Here is a 27,469-nt window from a genome sequence, read left to right on the forward strand (position 1 = left end):
ATGAGTGGGTGAAGGAGAAGTGCCCCGCACTAGGAAAGCAGTGCTAGGAAAGTGACCAGTTGAACCATTTTAGCAGTGCGTGCAAGAGCAGAGGAAGGTCTCAGAAAGATTCAGTCAGGTTTGCACAAGAGGTGGATTGCACATCAGACAGCAGTGATGACATCATGTCTCTCTCCTTGACTCTAAGGAGCATATCAAGTCCTGACAGAGAGGCAACAAGGAACAAGACCAACACAATGTTACGAGGGAAACGGCCTGCACAACTCCAGGATCACGGATCCTCCTGCAGTGGGATTCCCCAGAATTAACTGGACTCGAACACATTCATTACAAAGAGCAGGCACAATCTAATAATGTACAATGAGTGCATAATGCAACCCATAGGAAAATGTGATCCAATAATAAATAAGTCAAACAATAACAGATGGTACCTACAGAAGTTTGTGGTGATGGATGGTAAGCTCCACAGACCCTTCTTGGAGAATACACCCATACAAGGCATGAATCTGATCAGGCTACAGATTCAGAGTTTTATAGTGGCAGTGCAACAAGACAGTGTAGATCATTTTAGAAGTATAGGAGGGATGTTTTCAAATGCGACGGGTGCCTTGAAGAAAAGCCCCTGGAAACAGACCCCAAAGTAGAACCTCTGTGCTTACCGTGAAGGAAAATTCCAGTGGCACTAGGGAGTTCACAAGGAGTTTGAAAGTCTGCAGAGCAAGGGTATCATAGTACCATGGTGGTGGCAAAGAAGCCATCAGTCAAACTGTGCATCTGCATAGACCCAATGCCACTGAACCAGACATTGGAAAGATGCCACTATACATGATGACATCTTGTCAGAACTTTCCAAAGCCAGAATCTTGACAGTCTGTGATATGAGGAATTGGTTTGGACACAGAAACCGGGACAGAGTTCAGCATGCCGACAACACTCGCAACACCATTTGGTTGCTATAGATGGCTGCCCATGTCAATATGCATAAGGCCAGCACGAGAGACGTCCCAGAGAAGACTCACCCAGCATTGTTCCTAGATGGGTAGTGGTGTTAGCTAACACCCTGAGCAGGGCATATATACCCAGCATCAGCAGGTTGGAAGCAGAAGATCAGGACACTGACTCCTTTAACATGCTGTACTGTCTCCCAGTTTTAACAGTGAAACTGATGAAAATCAAACAGTCTATCTATGGAAAAGGACACCCAACTACAGGCAGTAAAGACAGCCATTCTACCAAAGCCAAGTACTAGTAGGAGCAGAACTATATTTTCGCATTGAAGATTAGCTGAGAGTGCAGGATGCAATCATATTTTGTGGACAAACTGCTGTTGTCTCTGCCTCATTACATAAGGACTTCATGCGAAAAATACATGCTTCGCACCTGGGTATTGACAGCTGACTTAAATGTGCCCTAGAATGTGTTTACTGGGTGGGAACAAATACACAACTCCGCTCCTTGATAGATGAGTGATGCCTGACGGTCATGTGATAAATGCCAGCAGAAAGAGACTCTTACCACATAAGTGGCCCACCTAACCATGGAAAAAGGTGGGAGCAGACTTATTTACCTTCAATGAAAACCAGTACTTGATTACAGTGAACTGCTATTCAAATTTTAGGCATGTCAGTGCCTTGCCTGACACAAGAAGCAAGTCAAACTGAGGGCCCCCTTTGCAAGATATGGCATTCTGAACATTGTATTCACCAACCATAGCCCCCAGTTTGCCCCAGAAAAATTCAAAGCAATTCACATGCAAATGGGAATTTGACCACCCTACCTCCTCCCCAGCAGTTGACTCAATTGTGAAAACAGCTAAAAGACTGTTACACAAGGCTGTTTCTTCTGGTTCAGACCCTTGTTAACATTTTTGGGACAGAAGAATACCCAATCAGAAGGGTGCCAAAACAGTCTGGCACAGGCATTGATGGGATGAAGAACCAAAACCCTGCTATCAATGAGAGGAGGTCTGTTACAGTCAGAAGGATGGAAACACCGCTGAGAAGAGATGTCAAACAATCAGAGAATGCAGGCACTAGAGTACGGCAGATCAGCTTAGGACCTACTGGCCCTAGAGACGGGCATCCCCCTGTAGATCCAGCCATTAAGGGAGACACCAGAAAGAGTCAGCTAAAAGATCCTGTAGGGGTGCAGTGGCATCAGATCATATAAGATAAGTAAGAGGGATAAGTGATCCAAAGAAACAGGAGGCTGTTACAAACCAGTAGACACAACAGCCAGAGAGCCTACTGAGATAGAGAGATCACAGAACAGAGAACTATTCAGAGACAAGCCCCACAAGGAGGGAGGTTCACAGCTCATTCCCAGGGTGGTCACCTGTTGAGGAGACCAAACTATCTCCAAGAAAATGTAACCACCTAAGTTTGTGGTAAAGATGAGACTCCAATTTGGCTATATGTTAGCAATTTCTGGCCGAAGGGAAACAGATTGGGGGCAGGGCATCAATAATTTGTTTTAAACATTTATATTAAAATGTTTGTGAAATAGGAAAGATGTATCATGATCAGTGGAACTGAAGTCAGAGGTCCCATGTTCCCTGGAGGGACTGTTAGTGACGGCACACCAGTGGACACAGGGAATGCCATGAAGTTAGGCTGCAAGCAACTCAGCCACACAGAGAGAGCAGTGCACAGGGTTTAATAAAGTTCCACTTGTTCAACTTAATCTGCATTCAGCATCACTCTTTGCAAATGAAACAGCCCCTACTGGCTAGAATCTCATGTATGAATGTATGCTTTTTATAATTTTTTTAAATTTATTTGGAATCTCTCAAAAAGGATAATTTTCAACCATGTTCACTTGGATTGACTGATCCAAATGAAAGAGCGAGATATTTTCTAGCTGGATTTGTACTTTGTAAACATAGGGAATTAATTATTCACCTGGCTGTAGAAAAAAGTAACCAAAATAAAAAATTAGGGCTGTCAAGTGATTAAAAAAATTCATTGCGATTAATTGCACTGTTACACAATAATAGAATACCATTTATTAAAATATTTTTGGATTTTTCTATATTTTCAAATCTATTGATTTCAATTACAACATGGAATACAAAGTGTAAAGTGCTCACTTAATATTTATTTTTAATTACAAGTATTTGCACTGTAAAAAAACAAAAGAAATTGTATTTTTCAGTTCACCTAATACAAGTACTATAGTGCAATCTCTTTATCATGAAAGTTGAACTTACAAATGTAGAATCATGTACCAAAAAAACCTGCATTCAAAAATAAAACAAAGTAAAATTTTAGAGCCTGCAAGTCCACTCAGTCCTATTTCTTGTTCAGCCAATCACTCAGACAAACAAGTTTGTTTCCATTTACAGGAGATAAGGCTGCCTGCTTCTTGTTTACAATGTCACCTGCAGGTGACAACAGGTGTTCTCATGGCACTGTTGTAGCAGGCATCACAAGATATTTACGTACCCGATGTGCTACAGATTCATATGTCCCTCCATGCTTCAGCCACCATTCCCGGGGACATGTGTCCATGTTGATAATGAGTTCTGCTCAATAACTATCCAAAGCAGTGTGCACCGATGCATGTTCATTTTCATTATTTGAGTCAGATGCAACCAGCAGAAGGTTGGTTTTCTTTTTTGGTGGTTTGGGTTCTGTAGTTTCCACATCGGAATTTTGTTCTTTTAAGACTTCTAAAAGCATGTGTCACACCTCGTCCTTCTCAGATTTTGGAAGCCACTTCAGATTCTTAAACCTTGGGTTCGGCATACGAATGTTTAACATATCTGGCATGTAAATACTTTGCAATGCTGGTTACAAAAGTGCCATGCAAATGCCTGTTCTCACTTCCTGGTGACGTAAATAAGAAGAGGGCAGCATTATCTCCTGTAAGTGTAAACAAACTTATTTGTCTTCACAACTGGCTGAACAAGAAGTAGGACTGAGTGGACTTGCAGGCGCTAACATTTTACATTGTTTTATTTTTGAGTCCAATTATGTAACCAAAAAAAATCTACATTTGTAAGTTGCATTTTCACAACAAGAGATTGCACTACGGTACTTGTATGAGGTGAACTGAAAAATACTATTTATTTTGTTTATCATTTTTACAGTGCAAATATGTATAATAAAAAATAATATACTTTGATTTCAATTGCAACACAGAATACAATATATATATGAAAATGTAGAAAAACATCAAAATATTTAATGCATTTCAATTGGTATTCTATTGTTTAACAGTGCAATTAAAGCTGCGATTAATCGTGATTAATTTTTTTAATCACATGAGTTAACTGTGAATAATCAACATCCCTATAAAAATGTTTTCTTTTTTGAACAGCTCTCACAATGGAAGAAACTATTTCAGGGTGAAAAAAAGAAACTTAAAATATTTCAAAAATGATGTCACAACCTGCAAAGCTTAAAATTGCCTCGAATAAAAAAGAAATGTTGTTACCAAAGTTAGCAAGATGGAGAATTTCCTGACTACTGACTTAAAAAAAAAATGCAGAAATGAAATGGAACCAGGAAGTTCCAAAAAAAGTATACCAAGTACACTTAAAATGACTAGAAGAGGGCAGTGCAGAGAAGATATTCCACCTCTTGACTTGTACTACACATAACTGATAGTTTTAGACTTAGTATACATTTTGCTTTGTTTGACTAGGGACAAAACAATAGAGCTATCCCAAACAAAGGCATAGAGGGGCTTTGCTCGGGTTTTACTTTTTAATTGTCTTTAAACAAAGTAAGCTGGGCAAATTTCAGCAAACATGAATGATTTGGAAGGTTGTGTGTGTGTAAAAATAGAGAGTGATAGCTGGATCTCTTGTAGCCTTCACTGTAGCGCAACTATTACAGTAAAATATTGAAGTGAGATCATTACTAGGCAATTGTTTTTCAGCGCTCATAAGAGAATTAGAAAACAAGCTCTCAAATATGAAATACTGCTCAACTCTAACTCTACTGTGCAAACCATCCAAACAAAATATGCCTCACTTAGGAAGAGAAATGCTTTCCTGCACATATTAGAACTCAAATATCTCTCAGCAACAATCTAGAGTGAGAGGAGACACAGTGTCGTATATAAATTTTTGTAATTGAAATTAAAGCAAACTATCTTTGAAAATGAAAAACTGCACCCCCGAGATAGGATTTAATTATCCTCTTAAAGTCACCTTTGTAGTTTTAACATACTGTATTCGAATTGACTGATTTAGAGCATAAGGAGTCTAACTTAAAAATTGGAAACCAGACAAAACAGAAAGAGATGACAAAGGTATTTGTTTTCTCGGTTGCAGCTGGACTTGAAAGGGTCTCAAATAAGTGCTGGGTTTCTCGGTAGAATTTTATTAATCTGTAACAAAATTTGAGGCTCCAACAGGTTAAGTGTATTTATAGAGTGACTGCTTCTTTTGTACAGTGTATAGTATGGGCCTGATTTTCCACTACCTTGTGTTTTCAGCTGTGCCCAACGGGCACAAAATGCTACCAAATCAGAACTTTTCACTGATGGTGCAAAGCTGTGGAGAATGAAAGCTTTTATATTAGATGTTAAAGATATTATAGATTTTATATTAGATGTTATATTTTATATTAGATATTGCCACACAAATCAAAAGTTGCCACTTCCTTTAGTACCACCAGCCTTTACAAAGGGAGAAATTCAAAAATAGATATTTGTAATTCCAAACTAGAACAGCAAGTCCAGTTATTCAGTAACTAGTGCCTGCCACAGGTAAGGCGAGTTCTAACTTCCATTCTAAAACCCCTTTTTTCAGGTGCTCATCATTTTTGGATACAAATTCTTTTTGATCTAAAGTTGTCCATGCTTGGACTCAGTGAATGGAATGTTCTGAAAGTTTGAACCCGGGCTAAGATTGAGCTGATCTGCAGCATCCTGGGGCTTCTCTGAAGCTGGTTTCATGATCCAGAATCTCAGCTTCCATTAAACCATTACATCTGTAAACTGAACTGTTAAGAAGAAAACTTAAAAAATGTGACTCATGTAACTGATGAAGAGATGCTTACAGAGAATCTGGAACAATAACTCTGAGTAATGTGAACTGCCCAATTCCTGTCAGTAAGAAGCTAACTCAGAGGCTAGGGATAATTTAAAGGGTCAGAACTGGTAACTGTTCGTTCCTCATGTAAGAAAGGAGGAATCACAGAGCTACACGATTTACTGCGTGTGATGTCTCATTTAAGTGCTACAAAGGGTGGTGTTTTAGAGTTACCGCTACTTATGCTCTGGTTTGAACAAAGCTGGTTCAGTTTTGTTTTGAATTATGGGTGTGAAAGTGTATATGAGTTGGATGGAAGGACAGTGGTGGGGAAGAACACTCAACTGTTCCCATATATGCTAAATGGAATTTTTTTTCACATAGGTAACAGCTCAAAATAGAATCACTATGCTAAGCTTGTTTTATTAACTCACTGAGATTTAAGGAAGAGGCCAACTTAAATTTCTAAGTGTTTAAAGTCAGAATTTTTAACACATGCACAGCAAAATATTTCTTTATTCATTCTAAAGCTGAAACACCCAGGGGGCATGGCAGGTGTTAAAGCACATAAACTTTGAATCAGTCTAAACTCTGGCTCACAATTTGAGGTGACCTAATTTCTAACAATAGTAGGGAAGCCATAACAGCATAGGTGGCTGCTCCTTGTGGAACCCTGGGTACATGGTCCAATAGCTGCCATGTGATGAAAGCAAGTTCAGGTATGTCAACCCCTGCTTCAATCACACCTCTCGATTGCAGAGTAGACATACCCAAAGTGATTCTGTCTCCTCGTGGCTGGACCACATAGAAGTTTATGAACCCAGACCTTTGAGCTGACAAAATTGAGTCTTTTAGCTCAGGAATCAGAGGCTCATGCTTTTAGATCCAGAGATATAATTCCTGCTGCAGATAACCCTCCCAAGGGTGTCCTATTACATTATATTGAGATTTCACAGGAGATGAACTACACCGCTATAGTTATACCAGTAAAACTCACTGTGTAGACACTCTTATTCAGAATTACAGCAACCTTTTATTCAGTGTAGCTGAATTTGTACATTAACAGTGTTATTCCATACGTCTGTTAGTCTATAAGGTGCCACAGGAATCTTTGCCGTTATTCCAAATAACTCCAAATTTGGAGTTATACTAGTATAATTGTACCAGTATAGTAATGCTGATAATACAGATATGCCCAGAGTCTGCTCCCACTGAAGACATTAGGACTTTTGCTATTTACTTTAATGGGAGCAGATGGGAGCCCGTAATAAGGCCATGGCATACAGGACAGCTGTTCCAGACAACAGGAACTACAGAAAAAAACAGTGGAAGTATGTGGAAAAGCTTCTCTGGGGTCACAGATATATTGAGAATAAGGTCTAATAATTAAGCATTTTAGTATCAAGGTCTGGGGTGAAATCCTGGAGCCATTGAAGCCAATGGCAAAACGCTCATAGACTACCCAGGGGTCAAGTTTTTCCCCACACTATCTAGTGTTCATGTCTCTTTTTTAACCCCTACAGATTTCTCTAGCCCCAAAAGATATTAAAAAATTATGCAGAACTCCAGTTCGCTGCAAAAGATATTAAAAAATTATGCAGAACTCCAGTTCGCTGCAGAAGGTGGAGTAGCCATTATAGATCAAAATTGGGGAATAAAGACAGGAAATCAGAATGGGGTGGGGGGGTAGGGATGCCGGAACAATTTATATAGTGGGGTTCTGAGAGCCATTGAACCAAACCCTATCTATAACAGAAACCACTTCAAGCCAGGTGGAGCAACAGCACCTCCAGCACCCGTAGTTCCAGCACCGACTCCTAGGATTCTGTTGAGGTTCTTATATTGCCCCCATCACCATGGTATGTCAGCACATGATGGACTCCACTTGTTACCAGTCAATAGCTTCCTTTGCAGCTGTCACACACATTTCTGTGAGGGGGCCAATTGGTCCTCTAACACTCTCTCTGGCCATGCACCCGGGGTAGATGCACTGCCCCCTCTCCTCCTTCCTCTGGGCAGAAATGTCACTGCACTGCCAAATAGGGCAAAGCTCACCTGTCAGAGTGACTGCTGAGTCTGCTGAGGGGGCCTCTCCCTTCTGGAGGGCTCCCTGGATGCAGAACCCATCCAGGCTGTGAAGCTCCGATTGGGCTCCATGCTTGGGTCAGGATTTGGCTCAGATATTGCACTTGATTGAAATAATTCTCATCAGTTCTACCTTAAATGATGTAAAATTATTTTGAAAACAAAAACAAAAGTGTGTTTTTAAATTTCCTAAATAAAGGGGAGAAAAAATGACACAGGAACTGCGTTTTTTTGAGTAAAGTTTTTGCAGTTCACCTTAAAAATACATAAAGATACTTTGAGTGCAACAGAAACAGTGACAGCATTAGATAGAATACAGTAGCACCAGGTTGTGTTTTCAGATACTTGATTTTGACTTTTAAAACGTGTCTGACTAGGTTCTTCTCTGCATTAGCCTGTGCTAAGCCAGAGTAACTCCCTTAATGTTAAAGGAGTTACTCTGCATTCCCACCAGCATGACTGAGAACAGACTGATCCACCACTGCTAGTAGCTTTTCACTCTTAATAAAGTCATATTTTCCATTTGAATAAAGTTAAATTTCTGGATTGCTGAAGTATTATTAAATAGAAATAGAATAATCTTGTATAGTTCTAAATTACATTATTTTAAATTAAAAGCTTGTGGCTTAGCAACAGGAAAAGATTAGGTCATATACTGTAGTGTTTTAAACATTATATAATTTTAAAAAAAAATCCAAGAAAACCCCAGAACTGGAGTGAAAGATGACTCAAAATCTTCACTAATATTTTTATGTGTGGATAAGTCAATGTTTGTATTGGATAAGTCAATGTTTGCATTGCCTAACTTCTTTTGAGTTACACTATATGGGACAAAACATGAACCACCGTACACCAAAAAATACCTTTACATTTTTTATAATATTTCCTCTTAATGTAGAATGGACACCTTAAAAAAATTTTACAGTCTCCCACATCCTAAGCAGAGGGAATACCTGCTCATAACAGTAGTACTTTGCCTAAAAATCAGTAAAAAGGACATTTTAAAGCATGCCCACTGTACAGTGCATTTCAAATTACCGTGCTCAAGTGTGTGTTTATATATATGTGTTCATACTGACTGCTTTTTGCATGAAATATCCAGAGGGGCTAAGCATTAGAACTCCTACAAAAGAGATCTGTGTAAGCTCTTTGGAACAGGGACCATCTACCACTCTGTGTTTGTACAGGATCTACCACCATGGGGCCCCACTCTTGGTTGGCCCAAGGCACTGCCGTAATAAACATTTTAAATAACATAAGGCTTGGCAGGATTTGGCTCCATAACAACCAGGCATATGTTTAGTTATACTGATGGAGCGATATTTCTTTAAGATTTTGGTCCCTCAGGCACAATATACATTTGTATTGACAAAATAATGACAGTACCTATTATAACGTGCATGCCAAGTCTTGCCAAATGCTTCACAGTATGATAACCAATTCCTTTAGCACCTCCAGTCACTATGGCAACATTTCCATTTTGTGTAGGGAAAACTACATGAAGAGAAAAAAAAATCATTAATTCACGATAGCAATACAGATAAGGCTATAAGGTACATATTATAAATATATACATACATTTAATGGATCACTCAACTTTGGCCAATAAAAAATGCGACAACAAATCTGGTGGGCAATAAACGGAACGTAACACTTACCTTTATCATCCACAGTATAATTTTCTAGTATTAATAGTTCACAAAAGACTGTGGTTGATGACACACAAATTATAGATGTCCAATTAGAAAAATGTAGTAATTTCTATTTGCATGCCTTCTGTTGTTATTGTTATTGTCCTGCAACAATCTGTCCTTTAAGAATTTCGGCTTAACTATTTCTATTGTCTAAAGACAGCATGACAGCTGTTACAAGTCAATTTACAGGCTGTTTATTGGTCAAACATGCATACAGGGATAATATAAGAATTTTTCAGTAAGCAGCATGATATCCTTCAGACCCTTTGGGAAGGGGCTCTGCATTTGCTTCCCCAATAATATGGAGCAAAATCACAAATAAGCTGAACAAGAAAAAATGTCAAAACAAAATTCCTGATGTCCACTTCCCAAAATTTTTGCAGCCCTGTCTATAGAATATAAAAATATTAAAAACATATAAAAACATATGCCCCTGAGAAAATGTGAGGGTTTATCAGTTTTAGTCAATATTTTGTTCATTATGAGCAGAACTGTGCAACTCTTACTCATGTAAATACATAAGAACAGCTATACTTGGTCAGACCTTGGTCCATCTTGCCCACCATCCTGTCTCCCAACAGTGGCCCATACTAGAGCTTCAGGGGGAGTGTACACAACAAGACAATTATGGAGTGATCCACTGCTGTCTTCTACTCTTGGCTTCTGACAGTCAGAGGGTTAGGGTCACTCCAAGCATGGGGTTGTGTCCCTGACCATCTTGGCTAATACCCATTGATGGACCTATCCTCCATTAATGTATCCAGTTATTTCATAAACCCAGTTATACTTCTGACCATCACAGCATCCCATAACAATGAGTTCCCCAGGTTAGTTGTGTGACAAAAGTAATTCCTGCTGTTCGTATTAAACCTGCTGCTTATTCATTTCATCAGGTGACCTCTGGTTTTTGTGTTGTTTGAAAGGGTAAATAATGCTTCTCTAGTAATTTTTTCTACACCATTAATGATTTTATAGATCTCTATAATGTCATCCACCCCCTTAGTCATCTATTTTCTAAGATGAACAGCACTAATCTTTTTAGTCTCTCCTTATATGGAAACTGTTCCATAATCCATCCGTAATTGTCTTTGTTACCCTTCTCTGAACCTTTTCCACTTCCATTATATCCTTTTTGAGATGGGGCAACCAGAAGCGGACACAATATTCAAGGTGTGGGCGCACCATGGATTTATATAGTGTCGTCATGTTTTCTGTCTTATTTTCTATCATTTTCCTAATAGATCCCAATATACTGTTAGCATTTTTGATCACTGCTGCGCATTCAGCAGAATTTTTCAGAGAACTATCCATGGTAATGCCAAGATCTCTTTCTTCGGTGTTTAAAGCTCATTTAGAACCCATCATTGTACATCTATAGCTGGGATTATTTTTTCCAATGTGCATTCATTTGCACCTCTCAATGCTGTATTTCATCTGTCACATTGTTGCCCAGTCAGCCAATTTTGTGATATCCCTCTGTAACTTTTCACAGGCTGCTTTGGACTTACATATCTTCAATAATTTTTATTGTCTGCAAACTTTGCCACCTCACTTTTCACTGTTTCCAGATCATTAATGAATATGTCGAACAGCAGAGGTCCCAGTACAGAACCTTGGGGGACCCCATTGTTCACCTCTCCATTGTGAAAACTGACCATTCATTCTTACCCTTGTTTCCTATCTTTCAACCAATTACTGATCCATAAGAGGACCTTCCCTCTTATCTCAGGGTTACTTAGTTTCCTTAATAGCCTTTGGTGAGAGACCTTGTCAAAGTCTTTCTGAAAATCCAAGTAGACTTTATTGACTGGATCCCCCTTATCCACATGCTTCTTAACTCTCTCAAAGAATTCTAACAGACTGTGAGGCATGATTTCCCTTTACATAAGCCAGGTTGACTCTTCCTCAACACACCGTGTTTATCTGTGTGTCTGATAATTCTGTTCTTTACTATCGTTTCTACCAATTTACCTGGTACTGAGTAGTAGACTCACTGCCCTGTAATTGCCAGGATCCCCTTTAGCTATCTTCCAGTCATCTGCTACAAAGGCTGATTTTAGCGACAGGTTATGCAGTACAGTTGATAGTTCTGCTATTTTATATTTGAGTTCCTTTGGAATTCTTGGGCAAATACCATCTAGGCCTGGTGACTTATTTCTGTTTAGTTTACCAGTTTGCTCTAAAGCCTCTTCTATTGACACATCAATTTGGCTCTATCTGAGTAACTGTCCACTCATGTAAATAAGGGGCACACAATCAGGTCTAAGAGTTAAGGTTGAAATTACAGCTGGAGTGAGCACTGAGTAGTCTACTAAATTTTCTATTCCAAAAGCCTTTTTCAGGTGTTTATTACTTTGCTAAGCTTTTACCTTTTTGGCTGATATTTTCCAGATCTGCTCTCTCCATGAGGACACTTGAAAATAAATGTTGAGCAAAAATGCCTCTGCAGTTTTTGAAAATAAGAGAGTGAATTAAAAAAAAAGATATTTTTCTAGAATGAAATAAGAAATTGCAACTTTTCTATCAACAGCTCTTGTGCCTAAACAAGACAAGGCAGAAATTTGTAATTTGGCAAAGAAATAATCTCTTGGCCAGATGTGTTCCTTTCAGCCATCCAGTGAAAATACAGTTTGACTTAGCAGAATCGTTAGAGTTGCTAAAAAGGAATAACAATAACGGTGTATTAAATATCAGCCTTATCACACTATGTGGGCTTGTAACTTGTGTGGCATTTTGGACTCTATCAAAATGCTATGGTAAACTCTGTCTCATTCAATGTACAGGTGCATATAGTAGAAGGCAGTATGATCACTGAAGGTGCAAATGGAAGGAGGAAGGTGGCCAAAGCCAAAGATGAATGATTTCTTTGTAACATGACACAGCATTGACAAGTGCCACTCTGAAACAAAAGATGAAATGGCTGAGGACAACAATTTGGAGGTGGACTACAACATAATGGATCAAGGGAACAAGAAGGAGCCCAGTGCTTATGGGACTTTGACAAGCAGGAAGAATACAGCAAATGCACAAACAACAAAAAGATCCTGCCACAAAGCAGTTTTCAGCACAGAATCAAGAGGCCTGATTCTCCAGTGTATTGTTCCAATTTCACACCAGTGACTTTAGTGCGGCCATTCACATACCTAAAGTTAAGCATGTGTTTAAGCACTTTGCTGGATCAGGGCCTAAGTTCCTTAAAATTAATTTCAGTTGAAGAATTTTGGAAATCTTTTAGTTCCAACGTTTCAAAACTTTCACAAAGAAACAATAACTAACTCTTTCTAAGCTAATATTCCTTAGCCCAAATAAGCTCTATTTCTTAGGATTTTCCCCAGGGGTTGGGTATGCGTTGGGATAAGAAGCATTAGGATTTTATTGATGATGGGGGCAAGATGATCCATTTGTAGACAGTGCTACAATTATATGCATGTGTAAAGAGAAATGCACTTACAGGGCACAAACATGTGTATGTGCCTACTTAATGGGCACATTTAACAAAGTTAGATAAATAAGAATTCATTAAATAGGAATGTACATTGAAAATAGCCCACAGTAGAGGTAAATACATCGCAATCCAAGACAACTTCTATGAAGAGTGATGAGGGAAGCCTACACAAATGCAGACTGTTTTTTTTTCTCTCATTTCCTTTTTATTCCACAACTGTCTGTTCAGTATATTCAGGCTTATTCCATTTTCATTCATTCTCTGTACTGATATTTGCAGTTTCAACTGTAGTGATTCTCAAAAAAAAAAAAATCCTTAAATAGGACTGCTTTCCATCAGCTCCAAGTATATTATCTTCCACCTCCTCTCACTCTAAATATGCCTCCTGCTTCCTTCCCCTTCTCCCCATGTCCCCCCTTTCAACCTACCACTTTTTTGTATATCTCAGATACATATCCCCATCACTTATTTCAATGACCTACATCATTAGTTTTGTTCACTGCACTGACTTTGCTACATTTTAGTAGAAGTGGAAGTCACTAAGAATGAGGTGGTTGTGAAGAGAGTAAAATGGAGGAGCAAAGTCAGAAAAGTGATAGATGCTGGATGCATGATGAGGAAGAGAAGCTGATGGAGTGGTGTTTAATGCTGGAGGAATGGGAAAGGAAAAACCCAACCCTCTCACAGAACTGGGTTTATAAAGTTGACAGGCCAGTCATCACTCAATCCACAAAGGTACTTAGATACTTAAACCCCAGACTTAGGTGCCTAAATCTCAGGTTTAGGCACTTAAGGCACAGTTTTAGGCTCCACTGCTATCCACAAAACTCCTGCTGAACCCTGTAGGTGCCTCAACTCACTCAGTGCCTAAGTTTTCAGGGTAAAAGTTCCCTCAACACCTATGTTTCTGCATGTGCACCTTCACTGCTGCCTCCCTCTAGGTGTCTGGACACCTGTCTCCCACCTAGGCCCCAAAGCAATCCATGATGTCTCTTATCTGTCCTGTCTTAAAAAGTCATTGAGCCTGAGGAGGCAGGGGGTGATTCTCTAGCCTAATGGTTAGGGTATAGTGGGTACTGTCCCCCTGCTCCAATTACTCTTTCATTATTTATCCACAGTGGAACACCTAGAACAAAATAGAAGGAGGAAGCCCTACTTCAGAACATCACATAGCTCAGTTGTTAGAGAACTCTCCTGAGTGGTGGGAGACCCCTGTTCAAATCCTTTCTCCCTCGCGGGGGGGAACTGAACCTCTTCCACATCCCAGGAGAGTACTCTAACTACTGATCTAAACATTATGAGGCGGGCACCATCATCTCCTCCTCCAGCTGTTTTGTGTAGAGTGCAGCAGGCACCTAAGGCATTCCCGCAAGAAAGGCCATAGGTGCCTGAGGATAAGTCTACACTGCAGTTACGCACCTGGGGCTGGCCCTTGCCAGCTGACTTGAACCCACAGGGCTCAGACTAAGGGACTGTTTAATTGTGGTGTAGACATTCAGGCTTGGCTGCAGACCTGAGACCAAAACATCTACACTGCAATTAAACAGCCCCTTAGTCTGAGACTGAGAGCCTGAGTCAGCTGGCACAGTCCACCCATGGGTTTTTAATTGCAGTGTAGACATACAGATGGGTTCCCTTTCATGGATGGCTAGCAGAGATGGGTACCTTCCTGTAGTCTGGACTTAGGTGCTTATCTCAGAGAGAGGAGGGGCATAGCACATGCTCCTCTCATTGGTATCCCCCATTAGCTAGCTTAGCAGCTGCCTGCCTAATGTTCTGGCTTTTGTGGATTGCATTATTACCTAATTGCTCCGCTTGTGTCACAAACCTTAGATGGAAGAGCATAGGCCTTGACTAACTACATCTAGGTAAAAAATACAGTGCCTTGACTCCACTATGATTTACAATGAGAAAGCAATCTCAGTATTAAAAGCACACCTATTTTTTCAGTGACGACCTGGTCTTAGTTTCCAGAATAGATCTCGGCTTAACCTAATCTCCCAACACATGAAGACTCTTTTATTGTGTGTGACACCATGATCTAGGTATTGCTCAAAGCTGGAGAAGACCCCTTGTGGGAAGGTGTTGCTCTTTCTCAGTTTGTTTTGCTACACAGGAGAAATCCTCCTCGACAGTGTTTGTATCTTACTTTAAGCATTTCAAATCTCTCTCAGATCCTGAAGAGATGAGCCAGATTCTGCTCTCATTTGCAGAGATGTAACTCCTGAGTAACTCCATTAACTTCAATTAAGTCACTAATGATTTACACTGGTGGCAATGAGATCAAAATCTGACCAAATATCTTGTTGTTAATTCCCCTTCAGGTTCAGAAACATTCATTATTCCACATAGTCTTTAAGCCAATCACACCAGTTTGGAACTGTCTAATGGTTTTAATCTCTTTCTCTGGAAGAACTCACTCGGGCTCATAATTTTTGCTATGAAATATGTAAAGTGAGATCCATATTCTTGCAACATAAGTTATTTTTCTAGAGTCCCTTCAGATGTCCTGCTAAAAAATATGTGTGCAATCACTATAAACCTATAGAAGTAAACCAGACAGTAGCAGCTTTATAACTAATCATTGGCAAATTTTTAACTTTTCTGTGTAAAAATAAAATTAATCAAAATAAAATAATGGCATTAAATTAACTATTTGAACTGCCAAAATGTATTGTTTAAATTTAAGGAAATAACCCTTAAAATGCCAGTCACACTCAAGATGCAAGGTCACAGCAGTTGCATTGTCTTTAGACTACAACTTTTTGAGGCAAAATCGTACAAGTTTATCATGGAGCACAAACTGTATCTAATACAACACTTTATTAAGCTTTTTTCCCCTAATCCAAGTTCTTTCTGGACTGGTATATATTGGACTATTAAAAACCCACAGACACTAAAGTATAATTCCTTTATTGTTCACTGTTCCATTAAATCATGTTAACACCATTAAAGATTAATACTTTAAATAATCGACCCTAACAGTGGGGGTTTTATTTATTTATTTATTTGGCTAAGTGAATAATGTACATGCAAATAATGGGCCTGCAGGTAACTGCTAGAGACAGAAAAGAAAGGTGAATATTTAGTCTGATGACATCAGGTATCAAGTTCAGAGTTGCTTTCATATAGCAACGCTCATGTTGAAAGGAAGGTGAATAGATGGGTGTTGTTGCCAGACACAATATAATTCAATGTGACACAGCACAGCACAATCAAGTTTTTCAAGTTGGGTAAAGGAAACAGTATAGTGAGCTCAGCCAACTACAATATTATTCTCTAGTTTTTCTCATCCTAAACACTCAGATACTTTTCCTACATTTTTATTTACGTGGGTAAGTTAACAGTGCAGAGCTTAAAAGCATCTTCACCAACTTTAAAATGCTATATTACAAAAAAGAATTCATCTGCACTGCTATTCCTGATTGTAATCATCTGGCTACTGGATAATTCTGTCCAAATGACAGTTCTTAGAAAGGAAGCTAAGGCAGGCATCTATTTAGGTTGTGTGATAACAAGGTCCCAATAGTTTTTTATCCCTTGTAGAAAGCTAGTAAATAGAACCAAGGGAAAAAATAATTATTCCAATGCTTAGAAAAAGTGCAAGTGCAAATCACCCTTTGTGGGGAAGTGTGGGGGCTTAAGCCTTCAGCCTGTACACAATTTAAACTTTCATTAAAAGAAAGAAAAGTTCCTAGCCCATGGTTGTGAGGACATGCCAAATGTAATCTTCCAGCCTGAGTCTGCAGACAGTTCCTATGCCTCTTCTGCCTGTCATCATTTTGCCAAGCAGCAACAAAGTATAGTCCATAAGATTTGAGGTGGCTTTGGTCCCACTATTTAGAAACCTGTGGGCAAGTTGTGAATCATGGGCAGAATGGTGAGCAGCAGAGGTTGGCACTGGAGATTTTTATGGCAGAAGAGGCAAAGAAGTGTAGGCTGAGGGCTAGGGAGACTAGCAGAAACTTCTTTCTTCCTCTCCCTTGTAGCTACCAAGAGGCTGTGGCAGAAGCTGGTGGAGATGTGTCTCGGTTAAGGACGGAGGTTGAAGGGAGGCTTACACATCACTATGCACTATTCCCACGTTATGCCAGAGGTGGCAAATTTTGCTGAACAGTAATGTTTCTGTCACGTGGACAAATGCCAGCTAACTCCTTTACAGCTGTAAGAGAATGAAGGAATTTGTAGCCATGCCTCCAGATGTGACAGGCTTGCAGAGCACAAACACCACTGCACCATCTTGCTCCTGAAAAGTAACTGAAGACCACTGTACTAAAGGGATTCCTGGAGGTATCTGCAGCCATAGCTTGCCACAGGAAAAGCACTTGACAAAAAACTAACACTCAGCCTAGTGAAATAAGGACAAGGAGTAGGAGGGGTTGCTAAAAGTGTGAAGAAAGCCTGGTAACTACCTACCGTACATTGCAAATCAACACCTTATATGCTAAAGGTTTTCAGAAATTTGCTGAAAAGGTGAAGAAAGAAAATTTGATACTAACACCAAGAAGTAACCGCTCCCTTCATAAGCATTTATCAAAACAGTCCATTTAACAGTCATTTCTTTTCTTACGTGAGGAACTACAATCCCAAGTACACAGAAAGAGATACAGGCTCTATTTGCCTTTTATTCATTGCCCTGCTTACTTTGCATTCCTCCTTTTATTTACCTATGATATCGGCACTCTGTGGGCCTGGTTCTTTTCCACCTTACCCTGATGTAAATCAGGAGTAACTCTGAGGTTAGTGATGTTATACAGGTGTATCTTTCAAGCAGAAATATCATCTAGTTTTCTCTTGAACATACCATACTGATGCTGTCTCCCCCAACCAGGCCCTTTTGATAAAGTGTAACCACGTATATATTGTACACATTAAGTGAAATTATTTTATGTAACACTTCTCTTTGCTCTGCAAGTCATGTCCTCATGTAATTATATTTTTCCCATTGTAAAAACAGGAGTTGAAGAGCAGGCTTGGTCCCAGGTGATATAACATGGGGTAATGGGATCATCTCTGCATAATGACGTGCCCAGAAACCCAGCAATTGCCACATTTTACAAATCAAACAACAAATAAAATAAAATGTATCATCAATATCAGGAAATGCTGTCTTGCTCTGAGGTCCATTAAGACTAAGGGTATGTCTACACTGCAGCTGGGAAAGTGCCTCCCAGCCTGGACGGACAAACACACACAAGCTCTGCTTGAGCTAACACACTGCAAATAGCAATGTGAGCGGTGGGGCAGGCGAGCTGTCATTATACAGACCCAGGAGGTCAGACAGGCTTGAGCTGCCGCCAGTGCTGCATTTTCCGTATTACTATTTTTAGAACACTAGCTCAAGCAGCGCTAACGCCTCTGTCTACCTGAGCTAGGAAGCATGCTCCCAGATGTAGTGCAGACATACCGGGATCACACAGTAAGCTGCACTAAGCTAAAATACAACACTTTCCTAGCTCTTTTTCTCAGAAATCTCATAGCACTTTACAAATGTTAAGACTCATAATACTTCTGAGGTAAATGCTATCATTGCCATTTTTCAGATGTAGAAATTGAGGCACAGCATGATTAAATGACATGCCTAATGCTGCACAGTAGAAATCCATGACAGAACCAGGAATACAGCCGGCCGGCTATCTATAATTTAGCAAAAAGAAAAGGAGTACTTGTGGCACCTTAGAGACTAACAAATTTATTTGAACATAAGCTTTCATGAGCTACAGCTCACTTGCTCAAATAAATTGGTTAGTCTCTAAGGTGCCGCAAGTCCTCCTTTTCTTTTTGCGGATACAGACTAACATGGCTGCTACTCTGAAACCTATACTTTAGCGTTATTACTACAGTGATTCAAAACTGAACTGGACAGAACACTATAAATTATATTTTAGGAAATAATCCTGCACTAAAGATCTATCAGAAGCTAACAGATTTTCTCTAATTTCCATGGCTCTATTACCACATTTGTAGACAGTGTAAAATATCATATTACAAACTCTAGATATTCCACAAAATATCCTCTTTTCAGCTGTTTTACTGCCTGTAAGTTTTGACACCTTTCCTTTTTTGGCTCATTTGCTATTAAAATTTAAAAGGTTCCAATGATGAGTCAATCGTTTTTCACTATGAGCGTGGATGGAGGGATACAGATTACCAACCAATCCATATGAGAAGTAAGCATCAAGCAAAATGCATACATAAACAGCAGAGTATTAGTGGAGGATGTGTAATGTTAGTGGATGTGTACCTTTAAAGTTCTGGGTAAAAGTGTTTCAATGAGGCTCAGAGGGAGAGAGTAATTTGAAGAATGTATATATGATGGATCAGGTTTTTTTAAAAACTGTGTCCAGCTGTAGTTGATACTCTCACTTGAAATTACAGTCAGTTAAAATACTGATCTCACAAAGTTCATCCGTAAATCAAGGTGTGCAGATATGACAAGAGGTAAGTGGGATGATGTAAAGAAACACCAAACATTCCCATTCAAGCCTACTAATTTCAGTTCCAGAAATGCGTGTGACAGATAACATTTTATTCAAGCTGAATCTAGCTCCCAATAAAGTAAATTGAAAGACTCTCATAGATTTCAACTGTACCAGGGCCTTTGAACGTTGAGCTTCCCTCCTTTACTTACAGTATTTCTATGAATTACGTGCACAACCACATTCTTCCTACTCCCCCTGAATTCAGTGTGAGTTTTGCCATTTAATTCAACTGAGAACCAGTCTGGACACAAAGACAAGTAAAAACTAGTGTTTGCTGCAACTTCTTCAGTTCAGAACACCATTTACTGTAATAGATTTATCTGAATACTTGCAATATGCCACAGACTGAGTTCCTTAATATAAGGAATTATGCTTATCAGTTGTCTCCAACTCAGGATACCTGTAGCCTAAAAAAACAAAAAAACAAAACACACCCCTGTTTTTTACCCTCCTTTGTTTTCACAGATCAGTAGTCTCCCCAGAATTTCATTGATATCTCTCTGTATTTGTGGTTATTATTCTATTATTTGTGCAAAGAGTGCCTGCACAAAATATGCCTAGTAGTGTTATAACCATTCAGAGGAAGCAATAGCCTGGCAAAGCCCCTTTCATTTAGGAAGCTGTGGTTAAAATCCCATTCTGATCCGAAAGGTGGGAGATTGTTTTCGATCAGTGTAAATTGCATCCTCTCTCTTTCCAGAGACAGGGAAATTGCACTTTCATACTCCAGTCAGACCCAAGAGCATACTCCAGAGCATACTCCTCAACCCTGCTTCTTCCAAAAAGCAGAATATTCTGTTATCACTCAAACAACCAGGTTTGCTTTAGGCAGGTTAAGAGTGAAACTATTTTCATTTTTACGAAGTTACAAATTAGGAAGCCAACCTTAAGTGATTGAAAATTGCTGGAGTACTTCACTTTACAAGATTGGGGCAATCACTTCTGAACTGAAGTGCATGTTGAAATATACAAAGCTCCAATAATTAGGATCAGTATAAATGGTGCAAAATGATTCAATATTCTTGGGAAGAGCTAGATAACTGGAAATTTAACATAGGAAACAATCAGTATTCAAAAGTGAGGGGGAGATATTTTGACATCAAATACATCTTTAAACACCAGAAAGGCTTTTTATGTTATTAAAAGCATCAAAAAACTAATAGTCCAAACTTGCCACAATATAAAACACTGGTATAAGTTAGATACCAGATGGTCAGAAGAGAGATGAAACTGGAATCCCATTACCTCCTCCCTCACTTCCCCTTGTTCCCTTTCCCTGCAGTCTTTTCAACTGTGTTGCTCCTGAGCCTTACTGCCCTATCCCTCAAATTTGTCTCTTGCTAGTAAATTTAGCTCTCCGGCAAGGTGTCTGGTAAAATGTTCAAATGGTGCTTTATAACATTCTCTTCTATTTAACAGCTCATCTCATTTAGAGCTCAAGTGTCTCTTAGCCTACCCACCTCCATAGTGGGGTGAGGGAGTGTAAGCCTCTCCCTTCTCTCTCTACATGGGCTACCCAAACCCTTGATTCAGGTGCAAGCAAGCAGTGTGCAAGAAAGGAAGGGACGGTCATGTGAGTTAGACATTGGACTGGGATGATGAGATCTGTAGCAGAGCCAAGAATTCAATACAGAATTCTTATGGGACCTTCAGAAGTTATTGAATGTGTGCGCCCTATATCCCCATCTTTAAAACAGAAATAATAATACTCTGATACCTTACAGGGGTGTTGTGAGGATAAATTCATTAACATTTGTGAGGTGCTCAGATACCAAAATGAACCCCAGATAAGCAGACAATGTGAGATGAAAGAAAAAGAACAGAATAATCATAATAATGCTTAGTCATTCATAACTGCACAAAAAAAAGTTTAAGAATCCCTCTCACAGTCAATACATTTTAGAAAATAAAATATATTTGTTCATTTCCAATTACATACCGTTTCTCCAAGTTTAAACCCACCCATATCACAGTCACTACATCTTTCATCCTTCAGCAAGAAGAAAGTTTCAGCAGGCTAATTTGAGATTTAGCTTTGGAAAGCTTCCTTTTTCTTTTGCATTTGGAAAAATATCAATAAAATGAATAGAACATGTGCTAGTTCCTATAACAGTTTCTGTTCAAAACTGAACACCTCTGCTTTGCCTAAGTACTTTTTTGTGTCTGTATGTGACTGGTGGAGAGAATTACTGAAGGACCAACTTGCATCTTGCTAACTTTATGCAGTGATTATTTGCCGTCGTACCTTTTGACATAATGATAGAAAAACTGGATATTTCATATTTTAGTGTATTTTGGGGGCATTTAAGTGGATTCATGTAAAATGTGCTCAAACTCTGACTAGTGAAAATGCAAAACAAGGAAAATTAAGAATTAGAATTAGTCATGGAATTTGCACTTGCTATTCTCTCATGGCTGTCAGTGCTTTAACTACTAGTTGAAATTCTCCTGTAAAATTTCACCAAGCTGGAACGTGGCACAAAAGCTCTGATGAGTAGAAGTGATTTTAAGTTTCTTGTAGCTCACCAAAACAAAATATTCGTCTAAGTTATAAGATGACTACAAAAAATATTTTCTAAAAATAGATATCAATTTCTTCTTCTGTTTCCTTCACTTGAGGTGGTGTTGATAGTCCTCTAATATGAGAAGTCTTGGTCTCTTAGAACATTTCTTTTAGGACTTCTTGAAGCTATCCTGGAATCCAATACCCCTTCCATTTTTCTTCTACCTTCCTTGACCATTTGTGGGTATGCATTTCGTTTTCAATGAAGTATGTTCTTCCCGCACAAGGTTGTGGTGCAAGTGTTTTTTGGAGGCTTTAAAAATTAGACATTTTTATTACTTTAATAAAATGAACATTTATTTTTATGATGAAATTCTATAGGCCATTAGTCTAATGTGGATTCATTAGGTTTCGTGAATTGTTTAGCTTACAAAAACAACTATTGTGCATTCCCTGTAATTATTTTTCATCAAAATTGTAAAAGATTTTTAATATGTAGAATTACTATGCAGATTAAAAGCTCCTCAGATGTGTCTTGACATGAGAGGCTATCAGTCTATTATAACATTTGTCTCCTATTAATACTTAAATTAGAATGTGTCATTCTTATCTGAAGAAATTGAACTGTTTACTAAATGAAACCCAAAGAATGCACTAAGAGCAATGTTCTCAAGGGATATGACATAATCTCCATTCCTGTCTTTATTCCTCATTCTAACTCTCTCCAATGAACATCTTTCCGAAGTTTGAAGACCTGATTAATTTTCTAAATAATACATCATTTTCTTGACAAATGGAATCTAATACCCCTTCCATACTTCTGAACACAAATGTAAGGGGTGAACTCCTGGCCTCAAAAATCTACTGGAGTTTTGTCTAGCCAGAGGCAATGATTTCAGCCCAGATGTTTTTGATCAAACCCATAACAAATGACACTGTTGTAGGTAATTGAATTTGAAACTATCCTTCCTGCAACACAATCTTTACAATACCCTTCTCCATTCAAGGAATGATTTCTTTTGAGCCTTTTTTGTAGCGTGATCTTTATTTGATCAGAATCAGTCCTTGAAGACCAATTTTTAAAATACATCGAACTCATGACCAAGTTCCCATGCAGTCTAGATATCCAAGAACACCTCTCAGAGGAGAGCACGTGCAAACCTGATGCACTGCATTCTTGCCTACAATATTTATATTAAAATACACACAACTTCTGCTTTTTCCATGAATGTCATGTGGCTGCATTTCAAATGTATGCCTTGTATCACACAGTGAGTTTTCCCTGATAATTTGAAAGATGTCACCCAAAGATGTAGTGCCTTAGAATCCAGACTTTTAGATTCACTTACAATTCAAACTCTACTTTAATCATTTGCAAAGTGATGTGCAATGAATATTTAATTCAATTATACTTTATTTGATATCCAGTAGGGAAGCTTGAACATTGTTTTATCACCCTTCAACATATTACCTCTCAACAAGAAGACAGGCATTTTTAGAGCACTAGTATAGTGGCACAAGACATGTATTTTCCACTTTGGGTGCGAACTTTGAGCACCCCCAACCTACCGAAGTAGTTATTAGAATCTATAAACAAGTACATTTTTGTACTTTCCCCTCCCCCTGTCCCCGATCAGGGACAAGTTTTGAAACTTATACAGTGCTTAGAGTTTTGAAGAATCTCGAGTTCTGCCAGTTAGTTTGACTCAAATTTTAAATAAATAGTGAAAAAAAAATCAAATATTGGGGAGGGAGTGGAAGGAAGGTGTGCAAAAGAGAATAAGGAAAGGGTCTGGGTCTGGAAGATGTGGTGTGAGCAATGGAGAAGGAAAGTAGCAAGAAGACCTGGGAGGAATGAAGAGGCATCTTTGGGATCATGAAAGAGGAGCAGGCAGGGAGGGATCAAATGTCACAGCACCACTTCACAGCTGTCCCAGTGCCTAAGTCAGATCAGCGTTTAGGTGAAAAGTAGCTGGCTAAAGCCAAACCCAGGCAAGATGGAAGTGATGCTATTACGAGGAGACAGCTGTAGCGGCACAGGAGCCAGCAAACAGAGCTGTAAACCGGGGAGTCTGAGTGGGAGCTCTGTTGGAGGAGAAGGTATTTGTGTTTGGTTTTGTATTTGTATGTGGAGAGGCTTGTAGGGGCTTTGTGCTGGGAAAGAAGCTGAGCCCTGATTAGGGGGCGGGGCTTCTCTGACTAGGGGTCCTATAAAGGTAGCCAGCCAGTCAGGCAGCGGCACAGGAGCCAGCAAACAGAGCTGTAAACAGGGGAGTTTGTCTTGTGGTGCTTGTTTGGGGTTTGTTTTTGCTGTGGGTGGTGGTGTTTTGGTGTGGTTTGTGTTTCCCAGATTAACAGGGTTTAGGTGGGAAGGCTATGACAGCTACAGAGGCAGCAGTGGGAGTGACCCATGTCGTGGAAGACACAATGAAGATGACGGGATGTGGAAGCTGCGGTACGTACATGATTCTGGAGGGGGTACCCAGTAAGAGTTTTGTCTGCATGAAATGCCGTCTGATAGAGCTGATGGAGGAAAAGATCCGAGGTTTGGAGATGCAGGTGTAAAGTCTGGTTGAGTTTAGAAAGGGGTTTGAGCAGATTATGGAGCAAAGACATGAGGTATCTGAAGGGAAAAGCTCAGACTTGCAGATGGAAGCAGGACTGAGGAATTCTGAGGGGAGACTGGGTGAAGAAAGTGGTCAGTGGAAGCATGTGATGAAGAGAACCAGGCAGAGGAAAAGTCGGGCTAGTGAAGGAGAAATAGACCTCAAGAACAGGTTTGCGGAGTTGGAAAATGAAGAAGGGACTCAGCAGGTAGTCACTGAAGGCGGAAATGCAAGGAAGAAGAGAAGAGCGGCTAGTCCTACAGGAAAAGGGGACGAGTCAATGGAGACTACACCAAATATGAGCCCCAGGAGGATACAGGATGGGTTGATACAGGATTACAAGGGAGAATAGGAATGGAAAGAACTTGCAGCCAGAGGGAACAGGGGACAGACTAGAGAATAGCACCGTTACCAGGAAAGAATAGAATAGAATAGAATCTTCTTATTGAGAAGAATAGACAGGCCTGTAACCAGAGCTGATCCAGAAAATAGAAGGGTGTGCTGTCTTCCAGGTGCTAAGATAAGGAATGTAGACCTGAGGTTGAAAAGGATCCTAAAGGGAGCAGGAAAGAATCCCCTAATTATCCTTCATGTGGGAACAAATGATACGGCTAGATTCTCGCTGGAAAGTATTAAAGGAGACTATGCTAGGCTGGGGAAGACGCTTAAGGAAATCAAGGCTCAGGTGATCTTTAGTGGGATTCTGCCTGTTCCTAGAGAATGGCAACAAAGGTGTGACAAGATTATGACTATCAACAGATGGCTTAGGCAGTGGTGCTATAAGGAGGGCTTTGGGATGTATGGCCACTGGGAGGTATTCATGGGCAGAGGACAGTTCTCTCGGAATGGACTTCATCTGAGTAGGGAAGGAAATAGACTTCTAGGATGAAGACTGGTACAACTGATTAAGAGAGCTTTAAACTAGGAATTTGGGGGAGATGGTTGGGAGATGTCCAGGTAATCTCCACGCTGGATTTTAGCACTGTGAGGGAAGAAAACGAAGTAAGAAAGGATAGAGCCGTGGGTAGGAGAATGGACATAAAGAGGAAGGGCAGTGTGGATACCAGTCTAATAGGTTATACTGGCTGTAGAATGACCGTGCCTAATCGGGTACAGAATGTGAGCGAGGCCAAACAGCAAAAATTAAGATGTTTGTACACCAATGCGAGGAGCCTAGGTAACAAAATGGAGGAACTAGAGCTACTGGTGCAGGAAGTGAAACCAGATATTACAGGGATAACAGAAACATGGTGGAATAGTCGTCATGACTGGACTACAGGTATTGAGGGGTATGTGCTGTCTAGGAAAGACAGAAATAAAGGTAAAGGTGGTGGAGTAGCATTGTATATCAAGGATGAAGTAGCATGTAAAGAAATCAGAACCGATGGAATGAATAAGACAGAGTCCGTCTGTGTAAAAATTACATTGGGGAAGAAAACTACTAGACCCTCCCCTGGGATAGTGCTTGGGGTGTGCTATAGACTGCCAGGATCTAATTTGGATATGGATAGAGCCCGCTTTAATGTTTTTAATGAAGTAAATACTAATGGAAACTGTGTGATCATGGGAGACTTTAACTTCCTAGATATAGACTGGAGGACGAGTGCTAGTAATAATAATAGGGCTCAGATTTTCCTAGATGTGAGAGCTGATGGATTCCTTCATCAAGTAGTTGCTGAACCGACTAGAGGGGATGCCATTTTAGATTTGGTTTTGGTGAGTAGTGAGGACCTCATAGAAGAAATGGTTGTAGGGGACAATCTTGGTTCAAGTGATCATGAGCTAATTCAGTTCAAACTGAATGGAAGGATAAACAAAAATAAATCTGCAACTAGGGATTTTTATTTCAAAAGGGCTGACTTTCAAAAATTAAGGAAGTTAGTTAGGGAAGTGGATTGGACTGAAGAACTTATGGATCTAGAGGCAGAGGAGGCCTGGGATTACTTTAAATCAAAGCTGCAGAAGCTATCGGAAGCCTGCATCCCAAGAAAGGGGGAAAAAAAATCATAGGCAGGAGTTGTAGACCAAGCTGGATGAGCAAGCATCTCAGAGAGGTGATTAAGAAAAAGCAGAAAGCATACAGGGAGTGGAAGATGGGAGGGATCAGCAAGGAAACTACCTTATTGAGGTCAGAACATGTAGGGATAAAGTGAGACAGGCTAAAAGTCAAGTAGAGTTGGACCTTGCAAAGGGAATTAAAACCAACAGTCAAAGGTTCTATAGCCATATAAATAAGAAGAAAACAAAGAAAGAAGTGGGACCGCTAAACACTGAGGATGGAGTGGAGGTTAAGGATAATTTAGACATGGCCCAATACCTACACAAATACTTTGCCTCAGTCTTTAATAAGGCTAAAGAGAATCTCAGGGATAACGGTTGCATGACAAATGGGAATGAGGATATGAAGGTAGAATACCATATCTGAGATAGAAGAGAAACTCGAACAGCTTAATGGGACTAAATCGGGGGGCCCAGATAACATTCATCCAAGAATATTAAAGGAATTGGCCCATGATATTGCAAGCCCATTAACAAGAATTTTTAATGAATCTGTAAACTCAGGGGTTGTACCGTATGATTGGAGAATTGCTAACATAGTTCCTATTTTTAAGAAAGGAAAAAAAAGTGATCCGGGTAACTACAGGCCTGTTAGTTTGACATCTGTAGTATG

General features: G+C 39.6%; 2 protein-coding genes across 4 annotated transcripts in view; both read right to left on the reverse strand.

Annotated features, from left to right (window-relative positions):
• The window catches only part of DHRSX (dehydrogenase/reductase X-linked), a 224,396-nt gene that overhangs the window by 170,927 nt on the left and 26,000 nt on the right, over positions 1–27,469 (reverse strand). The window contains exon 2 of one of the 2 annotated variants that reach the window (XM_073354095.2): positions 9,455–9,562. In XM_073354095.2, the coding sequence (XP_073210196.1) occupies positions 9,455–9,562 (108 nt within the window). Of the gene's footprint in view, positions 1–9,454; positions 9,563–27,469 lie in introns of those variants that run through there. The other variant, XM_073354104.2, reaches the window with a different exon arrangement.
• ZBED1 (zinc finger BED-type containing 1) overlaps positions 9,478–27,469 on the reverse strand; it is a 43,758-nt gene continuing 25,766 nt past the window's right edge. The window contains exon 3 of one of the 2 annotated variants that reach the window (XM_073354071.1): positions 9,478–9,562. The gene's annotated coding sequence lies outside the window, so the exon portion shown is untranslated. Of the gene's footprint in view, positions 9,563–12,168; positions 12,206–27,469 lie in introns of those variants that run through there. The other variant, XM_073354081.2, reaches the window with a different exon arrangement.

This window comes from Lepidochelys kempii, chromosome 1 (assembly GCF_965140285.1).
Source record: "Lepidochelys kempii isolate rLepKem1 chromosome 1, rLepKem1.hap1, whole genome shotgun sequence".
Lineage (NCBI taxonomy): Eukaryota > Metazoa > Chordata > Testudines > Cheloniidae > Lepidochelys > Lepidochelys kempii.